The sequence below is a fragment of the Eretmochelys imbricata genome, chromosome 2 (assembly GCF_965152235.1).
Source record: "Eretmochelys imbricata isolate rEreImb1 chromosome 2, rEreImb1.hap1, whole genome shotgun sequence".
NCBI classification, from domain to species: Eukaryota; Metazoa; Chordata; order Testudines; family Cheloniidae; genus Eretmochelys; species Eretmochelys imbricata.
The window spans coordinates 69,581,462-69,608,723 of record NC_135573.1 but is presented as its reverse complement, the minus strand read 5'-3'; the positions used below and the strand labels follow the sequence as shown (position 1 = coordinate 69,608,723).

General features: G+C 39.8%; 1 protein-coding gene across 4 annotated transcripts in view; it reads right to left on the bottom strand.

Annotated features, from left to right (window-relative positions):
* ATP6V1H (ATPase H+ transporting V1 subunit H) overlaps nucleotides 1-27,262 on the bottom strand; it is an 85,140-nt gene that overhangs the window by 9,322 nt on the left and 48,556 nt on the right. For all 4 annotated transcript variants that reach the window (XM_077810274.1, XM_077810278.1, XM_077810276.1 and 1 more), the window contains 3 exons: nucleotides 27,080-27,205; nucleotides 21,116-21,217; nucleotides 9,390-9,503 (listed from right to left, as the gene is read on the bottom strand). In XM_077810274.1, coding sequence (XP_077666400.1) covers nucleotides 9,390-9,503; nucleotides 21,116-21,217; nucleotides 27,080-27,205 — 342 coding nt within the window. The remainder of the gene's footprint in view (nucleotides 1-9,389; nucleotides 9,504-21,115; nucleotides 21,218-27,079; nucleotides 27,206-27,262) is intronic.

The following is a 27,262-nucleotide window of genomic DNA, read 5'->3' as shown; positions in this document are numbered from 1 at the left end:
ATCTCAGTCTGCCTCAAGCTGCTTTGGGGGGTTGGAGCCCACAAGTGAGTGGGGTCCTGGCAACATCATGGACTGCCCAGAGGTCACTGATGCAGTTCAGCATTAAGGCAGGAAGGAGGTCATTGCTGAAAGGTAAACAGAGCAGGTACAGAGCAGGTTGGTGGCCGTTAGCTTGGTAAACTAGTATAGTTACCTAAAGACAGGACCAGATTTAGGGGCAGGCGACCCAGGTGACTACCTGGGGTGCTGGGATTGGGGGGTGCCAAGCTCAGCGTGCTCTTTTTGTAGATAGCAACAAAAGGGAAAATGTTTGATGTAAAATATTTCAGGTATTCCGGATGTAGATTCATTTTTCACTAACCTTCTAGAATGTTCTGGACCTTTGTAGAATCTTGTGGCACCTTCCTGACTTTCTGAGAACTACATATTCCTTGAACCTCCTAGAATGTTGTCAGCCATGCCCTTGCAGGTGTATGGCATGAATAAATACATATTTATGGATACTAGCATGCAAATTTATCTTATTATATGACAGAGATCAATCATGCATGCAAACTGTGCGAAGTCGTGAAATGGTCTAAAATGCAATAAAAAATAAGATATTCAAAAGTTTAACAAATGGGGAAGGGGGGACCCCACTAAAGATGCTCCTTGACTAGGACGCCATTTGGTCTAGGGGTGGCCCTGCCTAAAGATATTGTGAACTCAGCCACTGACTTAACCTAACAGAAGAAACAAAACAAATATGCATTTCCAAAAGGTTCCACAGTACTATGGATCAGTATGTCTAAGGAGAAGCCAAGAATGTTTGACATCTACACGTATATTGTCAGCTTATTTGCCAAACAGCTGACAGCATGTAGGACCATATTACTTCCCCTATGGACAGTATGAAGGTGAGTGTGTTCATGAAGAAAACTAAGGGAGCCATTTCCACTTTCTACAGAGGCGAGGGGGGTTTTCCACCCTCCACTTATCTCTTCGGGGCATATGAAGAAAAAAAGTAAGCAGAGCTAGGAGGCTAACTGAGCTTGCACAATTCACCCACCCTCAGAACTAGACTAGCTTCCAGGAAAATTCAGAGAGTTAATGCTACCTCAAGAAACACCAGCTGTTGTGTGCTCTGTGATTCCTTTCTGCCGAGCCAAAGAGCACAGATGGGAACACTGCATGCTGGCTGCCCAGATGGGAAGTGATGGAAAATTCTTTTACAGAGCAACCTGACATTTGCGGGATAGGGTGCTGTGATTCCAGAGAATCCCTGGTCTCTCCTACTTTTTTGAAGCTTAGGCCATCAGCCTGCCCACTGTGAGTTATGGCAGAGAATGTGCCAACTCCACAGTGACAATGAAGTCTCTGATCTGGGTGTGTGTTTGATCCCTTCTGCACACTTGAGCAGAAGGCAAGCATTTGAGTTGTAACGTGGCTAAGACATTTCATTGTCGGTGACTGATGGGAATATGGAACATGTATTCCAAGCATAACATTTAGAACAGAGTCTTCATTCCATTCAAGGAACAGGATGACAGTAATAGCTTGATAAGTTCATTAATGTGAAGCTACTTTCACAGATTCCAAGACCAGAAGGGACCTGGGTAACCTCCTGTATGACACAGACCCATAGAACAGTCCCAAAATAATTCCTAGAGCACATTTTAGAAAAAACACCCAATTTTGATTTAAAAATTGCAATTAATGGAGAATCCATCACAAACCTTGGTAAATTGTTCCAGTGGTTACTTACCCTCACAGTTAAAAATGTACGCCTTATTTCCACTCTGAAAATGTCTAGCTTCAACTTCCAGCCATTGGATCATGTTATGTATCTTTCTCTGCCAGATTGAAGAGCCCAAATCAAGTATTTGTTCCCCATGTAGGTACTTATAGACTAATCAAGTATCAGAGGGGTAATTGTGTTAGTCTGGATCCACAAAAACAATAAATGCCCAAATAAATCTGTTAGTCTTTAAAGTGCCACCAGCCTCGTTGTTTTTATAGACTACTCAAGTCACCCCTTAATCATCTCTTTCTTAAGCTAAATAGATTGAGCTCCTTGAGTCTATCACTATAAGGCATGTTTTCTAAACCTTTAATTATTCTCATGGCTCTTCTCTGAACCCTCTCCAATTTATCAACATCTTTCTTGAATTGTGGACACCAGAATTGGATACAGTATTCCAGCACATAGTGTTCTATTCCTACTCGAGAGATTCCCTTTTTATGCATCCAAGGATTGCATTAGTCTTTTTAGCCACAGCATCACACTGAGAGCTCATGTTCAACTGATTATCCACCATAAGCCCCAGTTCTTTTTCACAGTCAGAGCTCCCATCCCATAAGTATGGCTTAGATTCTTTGTTCCCAGATGTTCACATTTAGCCATATTAAAACACATGGTTGACTTGTGCTCAGTTTACCAAGCAATCTGGATCGCTCTGAGTCAGTGACTTGTATTCTTCACTATTTACCACTCCCCACAATTTCTGGGTCACCTGCAAAACTTTAACAATGATGATTTTATTCTCTCTTTCAGGTCATTGATAAAAATATTAAATACCATAGGACCCCAAATACATCCCTGGGGGATCCCACTACAAATGCTTGATGATGATTCCCCACTTACAATTACATTGAGACCTTTTAGTTAGCCAGTTTTTAGTCCATTTAATGTGTGCCATGTTGATTTTATATCATTCTAGTTTGTTTTTTTTAATCAAAAAGTCATGGGGTACCAACTCAAAGACCTTAGAGAAGTCTAAGCATATTACCGTCAACACTATTGCCTTTATCAGCCAAACTTCTAATCTCATCAAAAAGCATGATAGGATCTATTTTCCATAAACCCATGTTGATGAGCTTAACTATATTACCCTCCTTAAATTCTGGTGTTTAATCAAGTCCCACATCAGCTGCTCCATTATCTTGCCAGGATCCACGTCAGACTGACAAGCCTATAATTACCTGGGTCATCCCATTTACCCTCTTAAATATTGGAACATTAGCTTTCTTCCAGTCTTCTGGAACTTCCCAGTGTTCCAAGACATACTGAAAGTCAGCACTAACATCCAAGCAAGCTCCTCAGCCTGATCTTTTAAAGTTATTGGATGCAAGTCATCAGGACCTGCTGATCTAAAAATGTCACACTTCAGTACCTGCTGTTTAATACTCTCCCAAGATACTAGAGGAATAGCAAGTGTTATCATATAAGCCGTGACCAAATACAGAAGAGAAATATTTATTGAGCATTTCTGCCTTTTATGCTTTATTAATAATTCTACCATTTCCATACAGTAACGGATAATACCATTGTCAAGGTTCTTTTTCTCCTTAATACATTTTTTAAAAACCCCTACTTATAGTCCTTAACTCTGATGGCCATATATTTCTCCTTGTGTCCTTGCTTCCTTCATTAATTTTCTACATTTCCTAGCTTCTGATCTATATTCATTACTATCAACTTCCCTTTTCTTCCATTTGTTAGGACGTGCAAGATAATTGTCTTCTGGGTTATCATTACTCTTGAGCAGGTAATGCCAGTCCCAGTCCCACTCCATCCATCCTAAATAGGTTATAAGCAGTGATTTTAACATTCCAGTCATGCGAATCATGGTTTCATACCAACTATAGCTAATTTTTGCTCATAAATGAGCAATTACAGTTCCTCTTGTTTGTTACCAGGCTCCCAGCATTGGTGTAGGGGCAATTAAAGAATTTCTCCTCTTCACGTCCTTCGGATCCTCAACTAATTTTGTTCTCACCATTTAAATCTTGTGCTAAATGAGTGCTCTTATCTTCACTCTTTTTACCCTTCCCTTTTTGTTATTAGTTTAATGCTCTCCTGACTTTAGCCAGCCTGTTCCCAAACAGATTAGTTCCCCTTCTACTGAGGCAGAGACCATCCAAACTGTAAAGCTCCCTCTTCCGAGGGAAAGTGAACTAATGTTCCACAAAAACCAAAACTCTGCACCCTACACCACTTACCTAGTCAGCAGTACATTTCCAGATTCTTCTGCCTTCTTTTACTCATGGGACAAGAAGGCTCTCCAAGAAAATCACGTGGACATTCTTCTTCTTCAGCATGCTTCCGCGTTCCCTGAAGTAATCTATTATCTGTGAGATATCCTGTGATGCAGTGTCATTAATGTCGATATGAACCATGGCCAATGGATCCTTGTCCATCAACTTCAGAAGCCTATCCAATTTCAGAGCAACTTCTTGTGTCATGGCTCCAGACAAAGAGCACACCATCCTGTTGTCCACCTCTCCCTTGCAGAATGTTTTCAACTCTTCTGAATATTGAATCCCTAATAAGGATCATCTGTCTTCCTTGGATGATTGGGGAACTCTTTGTCGGCAAGCCGGATTTTCTTACATCCACAGGTGTATCCCACACGTCTCTCTATTCCTTTGGATTAAGAGACGTATCTTCCACAGTTTCCACATCAAATACCTGGTATTGATTGGAAACTTTTAGCAGTGCAAAATTCTTCCTGATCCTCTTCTCTCTGGTGGCCACAGCCTGCCTATCCTCATCTATCTCTAGCCACGTAGAATGCAACTGTGACCTCTTGCCTCTGATGGTTACCAACTGCCAAGCCTCTTTTCTTACCTCCTCTCTCTCTCAGACTGCTTGTCTGTAGTCTCCTTATAGTTCATAGATGTTAAAGTATGGTATTATGCCTTGAAGTACAGGAAAGACACGCTGTTGCATCCAGCAAACAAATGAACATGTTTACTGGTTCTTTTTGAGCTAGTATCTGAAAATTGCTGTAATTTAGGAAGTTAATGCTCTGATTTTTCTTTTTTAAAATACAAGTCTACATCATAAAAATACTGCTGCAACTGACAGATTCCTGTGCTAGTCCTTGGCCTTATTAAATGGACAGAGTATCCTGCCAGAACACAGGCACAGAAATTGGCAGAGAGAGATGGTCCCTCTCTAGAACATAGTTAAGGCATAGAGTGAAAGGGCAGTATGAAAAAATATGCACTGTCACTTCCAGTGCTATACTTTTTTCCTGAGGACAGCTGACTTCCATTTTCAATACTGTGAGCCTGGCATCTTTCACAAACACTAATTCACTTTCAAAAAAGTCAGCTCGTCCTTGCTTTCATCTGTCATTTTACACACATTAAATGATGCTAAGATTAGAATTCTAAAGAAATAACTTGGCTATCTGCTACACCACTGCACGATTCTTTTAAAATGCAAATTCAACTCAAAACTATTTCACTAACATGAATTGTCTGAAAAATGACAACGTGTAGCCACTTCTGACCACGACTAACTTTTGTCTTTCTTTAACTAAAACACCTTGAGTTTTCCTTTGCTTCCCTTAAAATCCTTTAGTAACCAAAATCTAACCAAGTTGTAAATAAGCTATTCAAATTGTTTAGGAATTAACTGAATTTGAAGAGCGATTATTTAGAAGCTTTATACAGTAATACAGCTTTGTTTTAAGCAGGAAGTCAACTCCTACCATACCTCTCCCTCATTAAAATTCCTTCTTCAGTGATAGTAACCTGTCCTACCAGATCACCTAAAGTACAGTCAGAACCTTGTGACACTCGGGTAGGTAACTCACTCAAGTAATTCCAAAAAGCATTTCACCTACTACTCTGATTTACTAGCCTTCTGCATACTGGACATTTTGTAAGCATTGCCTGTTAAACCCAGTGGGGGGGGGAAGATAGCTCAGTGGTTTGAGCATTGGCCTGCTAAACCCAGGGTTGTGAGTTCAATCCTTGAGGTGGCCATTTAGAGATCTGGGGCAAAAATTGGGGATTGGTCCTGCCTTTGAGCAGGGGGTTGGACTAGATGACCTCCTGAGGTCCCTCCCAACCCTGATATTCTATGATTCATTAGCGTCAAGCTTCAGCCCAGGGCTGCAAAGCTCTTTCCTGTCGCAACGTCCCAAGATTTGAAAGGGGAACAGACTGGTGCTGTCATGCAGAGATCACAAATCAGATTAAAGAAATTTAACCGGAGTCTGTGGTCTAAATGAGGAACGGGCATTTCCCCAACAGAAATTACTGGAATTCCATTACATAAGGGGAGGGAGTCTAAAAACGTGACCGGACTGCTTTCTCAGTCAGAGCAGAACAAGAGCACAGAGGAATGAGGCTTGAAGAAGATTGCTCATTTTACTGGGTTATTTAGGTGTTGGCAAAATTGAGCTTGAACCTCCAAAACAACCGACCACCACCAGTTATCAAACTGTACTCCGCAATGTTTTTATTTTTTTTTTAAATTAAAGCTTCCAGGGGAACACTCAGTCCTTCCTCTCACTTTCCCCTTATAAGGTAAGTCAGAAGCATTAAGGATAGAACTGATACTTAAAGGTCCAATCTGTCGGAGTCTTCATGATTTGACTTCAAGACACTAACTGTAAATCCTGTGTGGAAACTATGGGGCAGATCCTCAGCCCTAGCTAAGTCCCTTATGTGCTGCTCCACTTCTATACCATATCTCCCCCTCCCCCTATTTATGGAGCATAATTGGTCTAGCAATCCTGGGTTCCTATGGGCCTATTCCAGCGGGAATAAACCAGAACAGCTTCCCTATTGCAGAAGGCAGGAAGGTAGTTTAGAGACACATTTAGCACCCCACTGTGCCCAGCATGAGCATGCTAATCCCATTCATATAAGTGGGAGTTCTGCACACATCTAAAGGTAAAAGTAGGCCTTAACAGTGCAATTTGGCTAAGTGGTAATATGCAATAAATTCAATTTGGTTAAGTGGTAACAATTTATATAAAATACTGTTGAGGGCGGCACCAACAAGAGAGGGGAAATAGCTAAAGGGGTGTTGCTGACAGAAGTAAGCTGAATTTAAAATGGGAAAAGTTAGGCTATATATCTGGGAAAACTTTTCCTGACAATTAGAGCTATTTGTCTGTGGAACAGTCTGCAAAGAACAGTGATGGAAACCTCATTGTTTTGATAGGTTTTGAAGTAGCAGCCGTGTTAGTCTGTATCTGCGAAAAGAACAGGAGTACTTACGGCACCTTAGAGGCTAACAAATTTATTTCAGAGTAACAGCCATGTTAGTCTGTATTCGCAAAAAGAAAAGGAGTACTTGTGGCACCTTAGAGACTAACCAATTTATTTGAGCATAAGCTTTCGTGAGCTACAGCTCACTTCATCGGATGCATACTGTGGAAAATACAGAAGTTGTTTTTATACACACAAATCATGAAAAAATGGGTGTTTATCACTACAAAAGGTTTTCTCTCCCCCCACCCCACTCTCCTGCTGGTAATAGCTTATGTAAAGTAATCACTCTCCTTACAATGTGTAAGATAATCAAGGTGGGCCATTTCCAGCACAAATCCAGGGTTTAACAAGAACGTCTGAGGAACCGTGGGGGGGGGGGGTGGGGGGGTAGGAAAAAACAAGGGGAAATAGGTTACCTTACATAGATAAAGGATTATAGTGTGAGATGAAGGGAGGAGGAAGGAGGATTATAATAAAACAATGCTTGAGGGCTAAAAAGAGTGTATTAGGGAAAAACTGCTTTATATGGTTAATTATGTAATACTGGTTTTTTAATACACTTGTTATTACCATGTCACTACAGCAATGCACAGTATCTTGAAAAAATCTCTTCCTAGTATATCTGTATGTTGTTACTAACACCCCCTCTCCACCTCCAAACTATTATAATCATCAGTGCTTAACTTTTTAAATTGCATTGTATCTGTCTCAAAACCCCATGCACAATCATAAGGAATTCCAAAGCATGGAGTGCTCAAAATAGACTGAATTTAAATGTGTAGTTTAAAGTCATAATAAAATAGGTGTGCATTTCACAATACTTCTTTTCTATCATACAGCTGAGCCATAGCATCCCAGCTTCTACTTTTATTACACTTTATCCAAGCCATTTGTGAGTAATCTAGCCTAGTGGTCAACATTTCAGCATGCTTGCATGTACTAGCCAGTCTAGAATACATTTTTTCAGATGCTGCTTTCTATCTGCTCTACAATACCATTTTAGATTTGAATTTTCAGGACTGCTAAGATGAAGTGAAAAAATGATGTCTTGTGAAAGATCTCATTTCTTCGTCATGAAAACTAGGAGTTGTTTCAAATGGGAAGAATTCCATAAGAAAAATGCAGTTATATAGGAATTTAAGTTTTCCATCCAGTTTAACAAGTTACAGATTGATTATTGTACCTGGCAAGCATAAACTGCATAAGAAAGTGAAAAATCACATTTTCCTATGAGAACATTTGATTAAAGTTTATAGTGTACATAGCTGATTTGAATTAACATGAAAAGGCAGAAAATGTTTTAAAAATCTTGCCACTTCTAGAGGTTGTCTGAAACAGATTAAATCCTTCATCCATAGGACATAAACTGCTTCCCCCACTACAAAGAGGAAGGAAACTTCTCCCATACTGTTTCTACAGCAGCAGCAGGTTCCCAGCACTTGGGAAGGATTTTCAGGCCTTGTTCATAATCATCAGCCAGACAGAGCACAGCACTGAATGGTATTCTCTTTAAAGGCTGTCAAATGCCATTTCTTAAATATTTCAGGAAAAGGGGCATTAGTGAGTGACTCTGAACATAATTAACACCACAGAACTTTAAGGTCCTACTAGTCAGGCCTTGGAACTGAACCCAAGTCTCTCAAATGGCGGAGCAGAGCAATACTGATGTATGGTTAAAGTTTTAGAACTTAACCGCCTTTGTCCTCTTATCCCCTTGTTTATAAATCCACCTTGGAATCTTGAATAAAAAATTTACTTAAAAAGAAATCTTCCATCATTCAGACATACTTGTCAATGTAGGTTTGTTTATGAACATTACACTACAAACCTTGACTTAGAATAAGAGAGCAATGAAGGAACATCATTCCAGAAGAAAAACACAGTGCATGCACTTTGTAAGATATCTAAAGATTAAACAAGTGTTGGGACTATCAATTTCCAGAGGATAGCTAAGTGAAATTGTAAACACCACAGTGTGAAACTCAATAGAGAACTAGTGAAATCCATTCTGATTTACACAGTTAAAAGACGTTTTTCAAACTGTGGTTATACTGCATCAGTTCTGGAATATGACCATTATGAAACATTTAAATTATAGTGTTTACGCATAATTGAGTGCTGTGTGTTCCACTGAACCCTTGAAAGTCTGATTACTTAATTCCATTAGCACAAAAGCAGGAAGGAAACAGAAGCCGAAGTGCTAATTTTGCATGTCAGCACAATTTCTTGTAGGATTTTAAACACTGAGTTCATCAGAATTATTATTTCATCATCACATTACAGAGATAAATATTTCAACTAAAGAGGATCATAGTTATTTAAAAAAAAATCAGCAATCTGGATTCTACACAGTCTCTCACAGATAATATTAACTGAAGTAAATTTTCACATACCAGTTGTGAACCATCAGCTTCTGTACAGCCAGTAGGGCATTATAGCGAACTTGCTGGTCTTCGTGATGCATGTGGTTCATTACTAGCTGTTTACCACCAAGCTGCTCAATCACTCTGAAAAAGACACACATTTTAGAATATCTTGCAATTACTTCAACCTCTGCCTGCTAACGATCAGATAATCCTAACTGCTTAGTACCAAGGGATTCAAACAGCAGGTTTATGAATCACAAAGTGAATGGTAAATGCCATCAGTTTTCTAGGGGATCTGTCAAGGTTCCTTCCCCACTCTGAACTATAGGGTAGAGATGTGGGGACGTGCACGAAAGACCCCCTAAGCTTATTCTTATCAGATTAGGTTAAAAACTTCCCAAGGTACAAACTTTGCCTTGTCCTTGAACCATATTCTGCCACCACCAAGCGTTTTAAACAAAGAACAAGGAAAGAGACCAGATGGAGACGTCTTCCCCCAAAATATCACCCCCAAGCCCTACACCCCCTTTCCTGGGGAAGGCGTGATAATAATCTTCACCAACTGGTACAGGTGAACACAGACCCAAACCCTTGGATCTTAAGAACAATGAAAAATCAATCAGGTTCTTAAAAGAAGAATTTTAATTAAAGAAAAGGTAAAAGAATCACCTCTGTAAAATCAGGATGGTAAATACCTTACAGGGTCATCAGAATCAAAACGTAAGGTTTTGCCTAGAGGGATTCTCTAAGTTAGAAAAAGTCACAAAAACAGGAAGATACATTCCATCCAGCACAGCTTATTTTACCAGCCATTAAACAAAAGGAAATCTAACGCATTTCTAGCTAGATTACTTACTAACTTAACAGGAGTTGTAAGGCTGCATTCCTGATCTGTTCCTGGCAAAAGCATAACACAGACTGACAAACCCTTTGTTCCTGCCCCTACCCCCTCTGCCCCCAGATTTGAAAGAATCTTTTCCCCTCGTTGGTCATTTTGGGTCAGATGCCAGCGAGGTTATCTTAGCTTCTTAACCTTTACAGGTGAAAGGGTTTTGCCTGTGGCCAGGAGGGATTTTATAGCACTGTATACAGAAAGGTGGTTACCCTTCCCTTTATATTTATGACAGGATCCATATTATTTCATATTCACTACATATGCGATGATTCCCTGTATTTCTAAGCATACATGTATACACACTCATTGCTGCTTCTTCTTAAATAGCAAAGTACTACTGCTACAAAAATCCCAAACACCAGGGAAAAAAAGCAAAACTAATCCTAAACTGACCTCTGAAGGGATACTGCTGAGTACTGTGTGAACAAGGCTAAAAGCTCTGACCACAACCCGAGTCTATAACCAATTTTGGTCCCAACCCCCAGCAATTACCAACCCAAAAAGAGGCTCCCCAACACAAGAGTGTACAAACTCCCAGGAGCCTCTCACACATGTAAACTCTAATTCCTTAGCATTCCCTGTTCAGACTTAATATCCTGTACATGATTGTTCGGGGGCTTATTCCTTCACCCACGTACTTCTCTGGTCCTTCTCGCATGAACAGAGAGCAACAATACCGGAAGTCCAAAGGTGCAAACAATTCGATGTTTATTGGGGTGAACTTCCAGCAAGCATGATTCCAGTTTCCTTCCTTAGTGGCCCCCTTCCCAGCTCTGACACCACAGAGCCTTACACCTGTGTCCCTGTTCCCATTCGTACCCTTAGCCAAACATGATTCCAATTTCCCCACCCCCATTCCCTGTTCCCATTTCCCCCACCCACACACCCACTCCCTTCCTGATTGACTGCAGACTATATAGTAAAACTTGAGTTCTGCTTTGCTATACCTTAACCAATCATTTTCCTAAAATTTAACTAACCAATCCTAACATATTGTAACATGATTATGTAACCAATTATATCCCACCACCTTAATTAGTTTACACCCAGCAAAATGAATTATACAGCAGACAGGAACAATCACAGAACCAGACAGAGATTATACAGACAAATAGCAAAGTGGGAACTATAATGACTAAACAATACAGAAGTGAGGATTTCACATCCCAGCTATTGATAAGTGAGTTCTTGCCAGACAGGATGCTATCAAACTAAGTTTCCTTTTACATCTTCTAGGCACTTCCCTTTCTCTGGAGGTGATAGGCATTATCAGGACAGGATTGTATTCCTAACAGCCCAATAGCGCCTTCTGTCAATGTGACTAGTTTGGAATGTGAGGATGTGACCAGTTGCTTCCCAGCTTATGGCTGCCTCGGCTGCTCAGCCAAAGGCCTTAGCCTAAGAACAGGGCCTCAGACTGTCACAGTAAGAGAAGGCTCTTACACCGGCAGACAATGATTTTGATTCTCTCTTTTATACCTCTACAACTAGCCAAGTTATAAGAATACACCTAAATTCTTAGAGTACAGGCCTTTACAGACAGGCCTGAATATCTATATCCTAACAATGATGTCCTATCATCTAAATTGAGGTGGATACAATTCCCCCAGCCCACATGGGGAGAATCCTGAACTCCCTTCAGTTTTATGGGATTCATTCTCACACACATCTCACATGCCAACCAAAACTGAAAAAATCCATCCTTCAAGAGGGATCCATCTAACTCACCCCAAAGAAGGGATGCCATCCATCCTTGCCCCCCACCCCGTCTCCCCCTTCCCCGACTGCTGCTCAGTCCCAGAGACTCAAGCAGTGTGGCCAAGAGGATGAAGTGAGCCAAACTCCTTGCTGACCTTGTGAGGCTCTCTCCCTCACTGAAAGTCAGAATCACATGAAATGCCATGCCAAAAATTCTTCATAAATGAATCTCAAACCCTCCATAGTCACCACAAATCCAAAACCATTCCCCTCTAATCCCTGCAGCAACATGCTTGCCACAAGAAGTGGCCCTCTCCCTATTAACCTTCCATTTGAAAGCATGCCATTACTTCTGGTCACAAGTGGGCAAGGAATTCCCATTATAAAAAGGGGAGAAGGGAAGTTACTGCCTCTCAGACAAAACCCATGGCTGGTAGTTCAGTTTTTCCCCCCTATGCCTCCCCAAAAGAGGCCATTTTACATCCTGCAGCAACAGCTTTAAAGATCAAATATAAAATATAGCAGTTTTCAGAGGTGTACAGGCATTTATTTGATCTTCTATTGCTTTAAAACACAAAACTTACCTATTATGGCATCAAAATTATGATTACTTTGGTACAATAGCCTGTGCTGTTGTCACGACAGCCAACATCTGTGAACTGTGCAATAAATACCAATCTAGGTGGCCTCATACGTTGTAGGAAGTATTTCTGAACCTACAGAAATAACTGCAGCATTCCTAGTACTTTCACTCCTGCTACCTGAAGTTAAGATTGCTAAAGCCTTTGGCATTTTGGTGGTTCTTGAATATAAGAAAAGCTAGGATGGCTTGCCAACGGGCTGACAGAGCCTTTTACTGCAGGTTCTCTGAATGATGCTAAAACATTATGGTTTCTCATCTTGCCCATCTTTGCCCTAGAGAGGATATACATATAAGGTGCTCATGCACAAGGTGGGTGAGGCAATATCTTTTATTGGACCACCTTCTTTCTGTTGGTGAGTGACAAGCCTTTGAGCTTACCCAGAACTCTTCTTCAGGTCTTGGTTTGAAGAAGAGCTCCGTGTAAGCTCGAAAGCTTGTCTCTCCACCAACAGAAGTTGATCCAATAAAAGATACTGATTCATCCAACCTTGTCTCTAATATTCTGGGACCAACCCACCTACAACACTGCATACAAAAGAGTCCCAGGTATTCGAGAGATCAATTGTGGACTTTGCTAGAAATCATGGCAGTGCTTCATGCAGATAAAAGATAAGAAAAAAATATGTAACAAATCTGAGGGTTCAGCAATATCAATTTCTGCTGGAATGAATCAACTGTATTGCTTATTTCCATGGACTGACAGATTCAAGGTGCTTAACCTCCAGACCACTTATTTTTGACAAGTCTTATGGGACAAATTTTGAAAATCTATTTATCACGAAATCTTATTACTTTTCCTGTATCTCTGAGAGACTAGGGGTGTGTGCGCATTTAAACAACAAACAAAATGGAGCAGACCCTTTGTGGTATTTTCCATTTAAAAAATGTAAACAGTATTCTATTTCTTAATGCTGCCAGTTTTCATTTACCAAGACATTTTGTTCTAGCATTTTAACTCTGCACTAATCTTTGGAAACAGCAACAAACATTTGTTCAAAAATCAGTGATCCTAAATCATCAAAATGTGTCATGTGCCATCACTTTATATGTGGATAATTAAGCTGGTATTGGTCACTGCACAAGACTTCCAATTAAAATGATCCTGAAAATGTTACATCTGCATATTGTAGTTTAATATTTCTTTAATGTACTTTAAAACTGTGTAATGAGCAACAAGTAATTTTATTAGCCAAAGATAGTGTATTGTAAATTATCTAATGTGTTAAAGTACTTTGCATTGCTTTAGACTTCTGGCAAGATGGGTCTGGCAGGACATCATCTCATCCAATATTCATTGGAGCGAACTGTTTGGAGAAACAGGGTGTCACGGTTCCTTCCTCACTCTGAACTCTAGGGTACAGATGTGGGGACCTGCATGAAAGACCCCCTCATCTTATTCTTACTAGCTTAGGTTAAAACTTGCCCAAGGTACAAACTTTTACCTTTTGTCCTTGGACCTTATGCTGCCACCACCAAGCGTGTTAAACAAAGAACAGGGAAAAAGACCACTTGGAGACGTCTTCCCCGCAAAATATCCCCCCAAGCCCTACACCCCCCTTCCTGGGGAAGGCTTGATAAAAATCCTCACCAATTTGTACAGGTGAACACAGACCCAAACTCTTGGATCTTAAGAACAATGAAAAAGCAATCCGACTCTTAAAAGAAGAATTTTAATTAAAGTAAAAAAATCACCTCTGTAATCAGGATGGTGAATACCTTACAGGGTAGTTAGATTCAAAACATAGAGAATCCTTCTTGGCAAAACCTTAAGTTACAAAAAGACACAAAAACAGGAATATACATTCCATTCAGCACAGCTATTTTACCAGCCATTTAAACAAAACAGAAATCTAACGCATATCTAGCTAGATTACTTAGTAAGTTCTAAGACTCCCTTCCTTTTCTGTTCCCGGCAAAAGCATCACACAGACAGACAGACCCTTTGTTTTCCCCTCCTCGCTCCAGCTTTGAAAGTAACTTGTCTCCTCATTGATCATTTTGGTCAGGTGCCAGCGAGGTTATCCTAGCTTCTTAACCCTTTACAGATGAAAGGGTTTTGCCCCTGGCCAGGAGGGATTTTATAGTTCTGTATACAGAAAGGTGGTTACCCTTCCCTTTATATTTATGACACAAGGTCTTTCATCTGCTGATGATACCCAATTTACTGTCTTCCCTTTCATCATTATTGACAGTAGCATTCTGTATATGTCCATACTGTAATCCTACACCCACAGCTGACCCAGATCAGCTGACTTAGGAACAGCGGATATAAAAACTACAGTGTAGAAACTCGGGCTCGAGCCTGGGCTCTGGGAATATTTCCCCTTGTGGGGTCCCAGAGCTTGGGCTCCAGCCCGAGCTCAAATATCTACATTGCAATTTTACTGCCCCGAAGCACAACCCCCCATGAGCCAAGTCAGCTGGCATGTGTCAGCTGCAGGTATCTGATTCCAGTGTAGACATATGAGGCCCCAATAAGGGCCCCATTGAATTACATGGCATACAAACACTTAACAAGAGAGTCTCTTCTTCTCAGCAAATTTAAAAACCACTCAGAATTAGTAACTCTTAATGTGTGGCATAGAATGGAATATTGAAAGAAAAACTGGACATGACATTTAACTCAAAGATGAAGAAAATATTTCCTGAACTTTAATGCCCATTGAAGGCATGCACCTCACTTGCTCCAAAATGGTTTATTGCACCTTCTAAGTCCTACTGGATCCATAAACTACATGCTTGAACACAACAGAAGTAGCCAGTAGCACCCATCATCTACAGTGTGCAGAGATTAACGTCATTCCTCTGTATTACACACCTCAGAAATGTCATCCACACCTCTGTCACTTCTATACTAATTTCTGTGCAAACGCTGCAGCCTGGTACTTGCAGTCCTCATGCTGGTATATGCAAACACATACAGCTATGTACACTTTTTCCAAGCCACATTCCAAAGCCTTGCTCCTATAAGCTTCTATGTGAGGTAATAAACACTGAAATCAATGGGACTCCTCACAGGTGTAAGATTTGCCTATGTGGAGCAGCTAGTCGTATTGGGGCTTCAGAAAAGCAAATTTCTATAGCACCTGTATATTCACAGATGTGGATTTAAGTGTGTAAATATATAAAGTCACTTAAGTATCCATATTTCATGCTCATATCTCATTCTGTCACGCAACCAGTCAGCATTTTCCTCACCAAATCCAAGAATTCAGTCTAGCTTTCCCCAGCCCAATTTCCTCTCCCAGTCCTCTTGTATAATCCCAATCTCTCTGCCATCCACTGAACTCCAATGCCCCATTTCCCTTCCACACCAGCCCACAGAACCATTCCCCTAACAACCAGATTCATTGGCTTGCAAAATGACAATAGCTACTCTCAGCTAACCCAAACTCCCAACAAGTGTTCCAATCAAACCAACAGAAACCTGTCTCCCTGGACACTCCAATATCTCAAAAATAAATAATGTATTCCCCTTCTCTCCCCATGCCTCATTCTCTCTGCCAAGCCTCACAAAAACAATGAAGGAAAGGAAATATCTACTCATACTATACATTGGAGAGGTAGAGTCTAGATAGTTATTTAAAATTCAGCATTGTTGTCTGTCAGTTTTTCCTCCCGAAATCTCCTCAGAAGATTAGCATATAACATGAATGCCAGTTTATTAATGAGGTACATTTTTATTGCATATTGCTCTCGCATGCCTTAGAAAAGCAATTAAGAGGAATATCCTGTGAAAAGATTAGTGATGCGTGCATATCTTTTGCATATTAACTTGTAGCACGCTACTGTACCTCGCATGAATACTCTGTATTACTGTGACTACCCTATTTATACTTGAACAATAACTGTTGAATAATTTGTAATTGATGAGCAGCACAATTACTTTTAAGTTAGGCAACAAAAAAATATGGCATTATTATGGGACTTCATTACCTTCACCCACATTACACTTTCTAACTTGGCCATAACAGTACATGAAACTCCAAGGAGCATTAAGCAAAATGTTATTTTACACAATTTTAAGATACTCTGTACAAAGTAAATGCTTTCCAAGACATACCATTGTTATATGTCAAAGTCCTCAACATGAATACTAAAAATTCTTAATAGCACAGGAGGTTCCTAAAAGCTTTATTCCTGCTTAAGGCCTCCTCCCACCTTCCCAAGAGAAAAAACAATACACAAAATATTGTTGTGAAATACAACGAATAGCTTGTCCACATTCAAGGGCTTTGACTTTTATAATATATTGAATAGCGAAAAAGTGGTGAAAAGAGGATGTTAAGCTCAAATGCACCCCTCTCCCAGGTCAAAAAGAAAAAATTAAAATTCTCTCATCGGAACTAATGCTGAGTATTCCAAGTGACAAACACTACAGTGGAGAAACATTGGGGCTGAGAATTTAAAGTCAAGAAATCCAGTATTATCGTTCCTAAATCAAGTGTAACTTGGCCTACTTGTACATATGCAATATTTTGTATTACTATGCCTGGCGTTAGATGTCTGCCTTAATACAGAAGTACAAGCTCTAAAAGCAACAGCTACAGTAGGCAACCCAACTTCAAATAGTTTCCTTCTCAAATTTATGACCACCTCAGGTGCTTATTTTAATCTCCCCTCCTCTTCTTCTGCTTCTTTCTCCCTCAAAGCTGGATAAAGGAAATCAACTAGCTGACAAGTCACAAGCACCCTGTATTGGGTGTAAATGACTTTCACTGTGAAATAAGGAGATGAGTAATAGCATGAGCAAAGAGAAAGAAGTTGGAATTCATGCAATCCATTGTCAGTTGAACAGCCAGGAGTTGGCATAAATTAAGTGGAATTCAGCGGTGGAGCAAGGAAGATTATGCCAGCCAAAGGCATTAACATGTACCACACTGCATGTACAAGACCAGGCTGAGGTCAGAGAGCTGTTCTTCAAGATGTTCCCTGACCTTAGGAGTTAAAGAAGAAGGTGCTCCATGTGGTATTCTTCCTAGAATAACCACGTTGACAGATCTCACCTGAGTCACGAGTGCATACCTTATACAATGACACTCACAGCGACTTCTTTGAACACCCAAAGGGTTGGGACCTCTTCCCAGCTGAGACCTGCCTCTTCCTTCTCTTGCCAGAGGAAGGTGTGCAGGAGAATATGAAGTTCCCTCTGACCCCCCAACAGACACTGAGCATGCCTTTGCATTAGACTGACTATAGAAATGCTAATAAGTTGGGTTACATGCAAATACTTATAAATATATGGTCCTATCCTTTGGTGCTATAAATCAGCATAGTTCCATTGATTTTAATGGAGCTACACCACTTATACCAGCTGAGGATCTGGTCCATAATTTCTAAATGGTAAATATCTTGAACATTCCTTAAACTGATGTAGTGTTCCGAAATAACCTAACCAAAAGAATAAAAAACAGATGTTTGGTCTAATGAACATTGCTCTTAGACAAACAAGAGAAGGGATCATCGATAGCCAGAATGGTAATTCTAGCTCTCTGCTGAATGCAACTAATGACTGAAGAACTTGTAGCTTTTATGTATTTAAGGTCTACCATCTTTATAGGCTTCAAGTTTTAAGGACAAAAGTTTTAAACTAAATTTTTTCCAAAACAATGGAATTCTTCTATTTTTCTGAACCAGTGAACAGCCTCCAATGTCACAGGATTCACTGAAAATGAAAAATTGCCATTATGATTCCCACATCTAGATGCAAATTTGATAACTTTATACTGAAATCCAAGTGTAACATCGAAGGAAATGGACCATTAAGTAAAAAGAAAAGAAATATTCGTGGCACCTTAGAGCTATAGCTCACGAAGCTTATGCTCGAATAATTTGTTAGTCTCTAAGGTGCCACAAGTACTCCTTTTTTTTTGTGGATACAGACTAACCCGGTTGCTACTCTGAAACCGGACCATTAAGTGTAACTGAAACATTGCTTTAAAGATTGAGAGACTTGGAGATAATGTACTAAAGTCATATTGAATAAGGATTTCATTGGTGATCCCATATGTGCCTTGCAAGGAACAAGCTGTTATTCCCGTTTTAAAAATCTGAGCAAGGCATGACTTTTTAGTTCGTATTTTGTAAGAGAGTTGGCCTGTTTAGATTTTTGTACCTAGAAGACATGACTGTACTTGTAGTATTCATAAGTCAATATGTAAGAAAAAATATACTATTAATACGATTTTTTTCATTTTTGAACTGGCTGGAATGACAGTTATTTTCCTGCACCCTCTCACTTTAAAGTTTGAAGCTATGCTGAAACAGTCAAAAGTGATAACAATGTGGAGTGCTCCTGTTATATTTCAGCAGTGGAGTTGTGCAATTTGGTTTTGGATTATGGAAAAAGTTTAGTAACATATTCCTGTTTTAAACACCATCCTAGGAATATAACATACTGACCACACCCTCTTGTCTATTTTCAGGCAACATAATGGATTGTCATCTCTTCCTAAACTATCCACAGAAAGTCTCAACTTCTTTCAGCTCACAAGTAAGCTAAAAACAACAACCTGCAGCATTGCTCAATACATATGGTCTGCTTGCCACATCTGAACATACTTGATTTGTTCTTATATTTTTAAGAACATCTGCAGTTCCAGTACATAAGGTAAGATTACAGAGGCTGTCAATCCTCCATACTTCATAAATTCCCTTCCCACAAGTACACAGTGAAATCAGTTACTAAAGTTTTAATGACAGGTTTCAGAGTGCACCCGATGAAGTGAGCTGTAGCTCATGAAAGCTTATGCTCAAATAAATTTGTTAGTCTCTAAGGTGTCACAAGTATTCCTAAAGTTTAATGAGGCTTTCTGCACTAGCAGTCAGGAATAGTGCACCAATCCAAATGCGCCAGTAATCTGTGCCAAGAATCTTATCTTACAAGACTAAAAATTTTTCCATTTTTCTCATTTAAGCCTCGTCAGGAAACCAGTAACAGCTCATCATTTCTTCGCAGGGGAATTTTTTTTTAAAAAAAATGACTTGTATAGCAAAGTATGACGGGAAGAGATGAGACCTGAAAAAACTCATCAAGGTCTCTGAGACAGAGGCCACAAGTGCCTCAGATCAGGATAAGCAGAAGTGACTAAACAGTGACTAAACTAATATTACATGAACATAGCTATAATATGGTGTGACAGGATGGACGAGGCCCAGAGGCTCCTGCCACACACCATCCAAGAGAGGAGCAGAAGAGAAGTCCTCCAAGCAGCCTAGAGTGGTTGCAAGGAAGTAGCCAATGAGAGAGGCTGCAGGGAGCAGCCAATCAGAGCCATATAAAAGGAGCTGCAGAACACAGCAGTAGTCAGTTGCTGCCTAGAGCCAGGAGAGGATGTTACTGGCTGGCGGAAAGAACAGCAGGACCATGGAGAGCTGAGGGGGGCAGGGACTGGGGGAAAACAAAGAAGGAGTTCCTGGCTGGCATCTGGGACTGAGCCCAAGGAGGGCCACAAGACGACAGTGTCTCCAGAGAGGAAGCCCTGGGGATATGACTCACACCAGGGCTAGGACAAGTTAAAATCTGCATACCCTGGAAGGAGTTTGCTCTGCTTCACATATAGACACTGTGTGAGAGTTGGCTGGAAGGCTGAGTTACTGAAAAACTGCCTGAAAAGCCACCATAAACTGAAAGACTGCAAACACACCTGACTAGAAAGCAGACCAGAAGGGTGTACTCACAAAAGGTGGGTGCCACAACCCCTTACATATGGTCTCTTTAAAAAAGACTCTCTGACAGCACATACCTTGTAACCCTTGGGATATCTAAATCTCACTTCCCAAAAGGTTGCAATATGCTGAACCTGACCCCGCAGAAATGTCTCACTTTTCAAGTGACAGGGTTGTAGCTTTCATAGAATTCGTTGCTAACAGACCATTGTAACATTTGGATTTGTTTGCCTAATATACACAACAGTTTGTCTGCATTCATACTATGTCAAAGATATTATATGTTTCAGGCAAGGTATTTAGTATTTCTGCATATTTAAATTTCTATGTATTTTCTATTGGTCCTTTTTACATGAAGTATGGTATCAGAACACAGTAGTTTCATTTATCACAGAAATCGCCAGCAATATTTTATGAGAAACAAATATTAGCTCAAAAGGAACAAAATGGTTTTATCACAAGAAACTGCAGGATTTGTTACTAAAGATTGTCCATGACTATTGCAAGACCAATACTCTGGTGTTTACAATGAAATTCTAATAAACGCTTTAAATATACAGCAAGTCTGTGACTGAAGTGATTATAATAGCTACTAAATGCCTGAACAATTTTCAAGAGCCTTTCAGATATATTTTCTTCACTAATTAAAAGCCCCAGAAAGCAAATTAAGTTTATTGCTGACAGGATCACACAGCTATTTAATATTCCCAATAACCTATTTCATAATTATGTTGGGGCTAGTTGCAGCACTTGTTGTACAATTATAGTGTTTATCAGGTTAAGTGGATACTCCACCACGTTGCCAGTAAGCATTATAAGAGACAAAGGCAAAGAAAGCTTTTTGCTTACCGCTTCCCTCGAGGATAGTGTCGTACATATTCTCCCACATCATGAGCAGCTACAGCTAAGACTTGCGGGTCATCAGAAACCTCCAGAAGCTTAGTCAGGATTCTACAACAGTATTTAAAACAATCAGATGGTAATTACACTACAAAGTGCTAATTTATAGTAGCTTAATTTCAGAGACCATAAATACATTATGCATCACCTGTACAGTAAAACTGGGATTATAACACAAAACAAAAATACCTCCCAAGCAACAAATTGAAATTAAATAGCAAAGACCCTATCTACTCTAGGCAAAAGGACATTGCAACCAGTGCCTTGAGCTTGCAGCATCTGTACACAACAGCTGCCTAAAGCATCACTAGGCTGCAGCACCTGCAGTGAGAACTTGAGCTCAAGTCCAACTGTACCAGCCATGCTTATGAAATTCAACAGTGCGGAAAAGAAACCACAGAAGTTGCAGGTCCATAAGAGCTGCTGCTGCTAACTCCATTCCATGATGAAGTGCCTTCTGCAGGCAAACTACCCAGAGCGCTACCCCAAGAAATAGTTTTTGGTGTTCAGGACACATGATTCAGAAGTCCCAGAATACATCATGGCTATTCGGCTTGCTGTCTGTAACATGCCAAAATGGTTCTATCAGAACTGTTGTGTGGTTGCACTTTACTACTGTCAACCAACTTTCATGCACTATCCCCCACAATGGTTTCCTTGTTTACGATACACTAGAGGATACCCCAGTGAAACACAGGCAGAATTTTAAACAGAAGAGGAGGACAATCATTACCCATTATCGTGAAGAATTGAAGTGCATTCCAAGAGTGGAGAGTAAGACATGTTATTGAAGATGGAGAGTTATAGCATTTTTTTTTAAACTTTCTAATTGTGATTTTCTAGTTTCAAAGACGCCATTAATAGCAAAGAAATATGCATCCTTTCTTGTACTTATCTACTGTACTTCAGCAAGTAACTCTGGTTCTCTTCAAAAACCAAGATTATAAACGAGATACCATATCAGAATCTATTAAGATGCTTGTTACTTATTTCCTTAGTGTAACAAAAAGACAATTCTGTACATTTCATAAAGAAGAAGGGGTTACTCAAACTTCAACTCAGTATGCAAAATAAAAATAAGCAATTTGAAGGCAATTCAGCAAGAAAACATTTGCCAATGTAACTGTTTACTAGCCAATAATAAAAATACAATTTGACACACACAATGATATGGAGGTCAGAGACCATAGGTTGTTTTTTAGAATAAGGCAGGGAAACTTGGTGACAGATGAAGCACAGATTGCTGGAAAATTAGATTAGTCTGTGTTCAGCGTGAAAGTGAGAAGAAACATGTGCGCTCCCAGGATAGAACATTGGTAACTAACAGCAATATTAAGGCAGGTTTTAAAAAGTTGCTTCGAACAACTCCACCCAGGAAGCTTACACACCTAGAAAATAATTATCCTAAAAGTCTGAAAGAAATGGCAAGTGAAATGACTTCATTAGTTTAAACAAACTTTCTGCTTGTACTTCTCACTGGAATCAGACTTGAATTTGAAACAGGACACAAATTAAATACAGAATGAGGAATTAAAATATTGTAGTATTAAGTATTCAGCCCAGTCTTCTTCAAGTTATAGGCAATATATGGGGAAGAATATGCAACGAGAGCATTTGTCAATGAAAAACTGGGAAGGCTGGCAAATACTAAAGAGTGAGGCAAAGGAAACTGAATAAAACAGCTTATGCAATTTAATATTCAAGAACAAACAAGGTATTAAAAACAACACAGTATTTAAGAGCCTAAAAAATGCAGTTATGATTTTTTATTTTACTAACAAAACTTTAAAACAAACTGCTGTAAATACGAACAATGTCTGGATAGACTATATTAAGTTTCAAATAAAGAGGAAGATGGTCCACTTTTAAAATTTATTTTATGTGTTCACTGCCATTGCAGTGGGACAGGAACAGAGCACTTGTGTAGTAGGTCACAGTATTTTGAAACTTCTGCTGTAACAACCAGAAAAGACAAAGATTACTGACTGGCATGAAGATGATAACGTGGAAACTGTTTCTGAACAACTTGTAAGGTTCCCCTCCCTATTTGCTTATCTGCAAGATAACGTATTATCCTAGTATAGGCCCAATCATCACTGGCTGGATGAAGGTTAGGGGGTGGGAATTTAAGTCTCTTTCTTCCCCCATCCCCAGGTTCCGAAATACAAATTATAAAAGACGCTTGGATGAGTAGCTCATTCTATACTGAAGATAGTCATGTTACCGATGAGGTTTAGGAAGTGTCTTGGATTGTGTGTGAAAGCGAGTGTATGGAGTTGATATACCCTATAGCAAGAGAAGGAGCCTAGAAGCTTGTATATAATCTGCTACAATGATCAGAAAGTAGCATAAAATAAACTTGTAACAGCAAAAACAGCTTGGTATTGAACAGACTTTCCATATGTACATTCCAAATATTTTCAAATTCACTTACAGACAAACAGCCATTTTTTTCACTTTGGTGAAACCCCATTTTTTGTTTTAACGAAATTATCCTATGCTAAAAACACAAGTATTATTCTATCATTCAAAGGTACATATAGAAAATTTCAGATTGACCCAATATCAACTATTTTAATCCCTAATCTTTCACCTTCAATCTATCCACCCTTCCTGCCCTCCCCTACCCCCACCCTCCAAAAAATAAAGAAGTCTGGGAAACAGACAGACTTTGCTGACAGTGAACATATACTGCAGACTTGGGCTCTGTTGAACCAAAGGGTGTGGCAAAAATTCCAGAACTAAGGATCCATACTAAGAATTCCCTGCCCTCATGTCCCAGCATATATAAATAAGATCTGTAAACTCACATAAGTAAGACAAAATGGAGGTCAAGAATAAATCATGCCAAACCAACCAAATTTCCTTCGAGAGGATTACTGATAAACTAGTGGATGGCTGGGAAGAATATATCTTGATTTTAGTAAAGCTTTTGATAGTGTCCCCACATGACATTCTCATACACAACCTAAGGAAATGCTGTCTAGATGAAATTACTGTAAGGTGGGTGCATCCCTAATTGAAAAACGATACTCAAAGAGTAGTTATCAATGGTTCGGTGTCAAACTGTGAGGGCATCTAATGGGATCCTGCAAGGGTTTGTGCTATTCAATGGTTTTCAATAATGACTTGGATGATGGAGTGGAGAGTATGTTTGTAAAAACTGTAGTGATACCAAGCTAGAAGGGATTGCAAGCACTTTGGAGGACAGAATTAGAATACAAAAGGACCCTGATAAATTGGAGAACTGGCCTGAAATTAACAAGCTAAAATTCAATAAAGATAAGTAGGAAGGAAAAATCAAGTGCACAAATACAAAATGGGGACTCAACTGGCTAAGCAGCAGTACTACAGAAAAGGATTTGGGGGTTAGAGTTGGTCATAAATTGACTATGCGCCAGTAGCATGATACAGTTGCAAAAAAGCCAAACTTTCTGGGGTGTATTAACAAGAGTGACGTAAAGTTCAGCAGGAGGTAACTGTTCCACTCTACTCAGTACTGGTGAGGCCCCAGCTGGAGTATTGTGTCCAGTTTTGGATAGCACACTAAGAAAGATGTGGACAAACTGGAGAGTCCAGAGGAAAGCAACAAAAATGATGAAAGGTTAAAAACTACAGGCATGTTAATATCCTGAGAAAAGACAACTGCTAATGGTCTTCAAAAATGTTAAGGGCTGTGATAAAGGGGACTGTGATCAATTGTTCTCCGTGTCCACTGGAGGTAGGACCAGAAGTACTTGGCTTAAACTGAAGCCCGGGAGATTTAGGTTAGATATGAGGAAAAACTTTCAACTATAAAGGATAGTCAAGTGCTGGAATAGTTTACAAAGGAAGGTTGTGGAATCCCAGCACTGGAGGTTTTAAAGAACATGTTAGACAAAATACCTGTCAGGGATGGTCTGTCTTAATCTTGCATCAGTACAGGGAGATTGAAGTCCCTTCCAGCCCTACATTTCCATGATCCTATGAAAACCTACATCTTTAATTGCACCCAGAAATGAACTGAAAACCAGTCCACCCTGTGAAGGATAGGGGCAGTGTACCCTGTATCAAGCACCACTAAAAGCAGGCTTCTGTATCTCATTATGTGCCACCAAAATTTCAAAGTGGTCTTCAGGAGAAGCCTACATCCAAAAGAAATAGCCACAGCTTTTTAGCCTTTAGCACACTGAGAAAAATAGCCACTGCTGCTATTGGACATCCAGAAATAACACTTTAGTATCACAGTAATGAGCGTGGCATGAAAAAAACAAATGGAGCCAGGAGGACAAATGAGAGTAATTCTGGTTTGCAATCCTGAGCAACAGAAAGGTAAGCAAAAATCTCCCATTTCCTCAGTGTCCTTCTCCCATACTTCTATCATGTCTAGGTTCGCTTGCTAGCTCCTATCCAGGCCACAATCTCAAGTAGTCACCAAGACAGCAGATCAACTGGACTGTGCAGTGGATGGAAGATGTAAAGTTGGAGGTCTTCTACACAATAAAGGCACCACAGGCCACACCACCTTGCTAGCACCCTTCCCCCCAACAGACTGACATGCAGACTGAAAAGGGTTTGTTTGTTGAGATACTGGGGTCTTTCCTCCGGAAAAAGCTATGCACTGAAAAAGCTTCCAAAGAGGAACTCAAGGTTTTGCTGGCCATCATTTAAGAGAAGCACTGCTTTAAATTATTGAGCATAGCCCAAGGCACTCCCTGAGCACTACCAGAACCTCAGCGAGAGACTTTCTGCAACTCAAGCAGATGACTCCTAGTTATTATTCTGCTTCCTCAAAGATTGAGGCTCTAGTCCGATTCTGAGCAATCTTACCCAAAGCAGAGTGAAAATTTGCCCTGGCATGAAACACTGGTATCTGTAAGTGAGTCAAGACACTACAGACACCAACCTGCCTACCACTGGGAACAGTTCTGCTGATTGGGACTTTGCCTCCAGCACAGGACCAACAAAGAAACGACCACTTGCACAGCCATTGTTAGATCTCACAACTTGGCCAGGCTCATACCATGCCTTCTATTTTAGCATCATGTACTTTAGTTATCTCCCTGCTTTAAATGTTGCAATCCAGATTTATACAACATTGACAAGGAGGAACAAATTAGAAGGGGCACTTTGACACCACTCTGTCAACGGTAAAGGACACGCAATCAAAATGACTGACTAGGCAACTAACAGAGCATTCACAGCTATCTAAAAATCCAACTTTGTCAATTGGCTTCTTAAAGCCAGCCAATAAAATAGATGGAGCTAAGGGCCTATCAAGAAAGGTGGGCTCCAACCTCAAAATAGTGCAAGTCCTTGTCACATACAGACAAGGACCAATAGCTGCACTATTCAATCCCACCTGAGAAACTAGATCAAGAGCGTAGAGTGTAACACATTGAGCCAGAATAATTGAGCCAGCCACACAGAATAATCCCACATCTGTAATGATATCCTCAACCTCATCACCAAAAAAAGGTATTTGGAAGACTGATGGAATGCCTGACAAAATTTTAACTATAGTATGGTGCAGTCAGACTTTTGGACTGTATTCGCTGGTATTTCTTTAAGTGTATTTAACTGAAATAGTTTAAAAGCCATCATGTGTGATACTGCAAGTGAGTTAAGATGAATTTTGAATATTTTCTCTATTACATAATCAACCAAAGTACCTGGTTCAGTTAATAAAAAACAAGCAATTCAACTTCTGAGCAGATGATTCCCACTGTCAAAAAGCCATACACTTTAAACAGTAATATGTTCTGACCTTCTCTTCTCCCTAGGTAATGTTTCTACAAAATTAAATTACAGCACTTATTGCTCATGTTGAAATAAATACCATAGTACACATGGTTTAAGTTTGAACACTGAAAATATACTTTAAAGAACAGTGTGAAGAGAGAATCAGAAGTTTATGAAAACTAAAGAACTTACTTCAATAGCTCGTAATTCTTTTCATTTAATCTCACAGCATTCTCTCGCCAAAATTTCTCAGATTTGTGTACAGGACTCCATTCCAATCTTCCTGACTTGAGCTCAGAACTGTACTCATCAAATGAACTAGAGTGCAAAAAACATACGGTGAAACACTAGTTTCCCATGAACGGGCCTTTAACA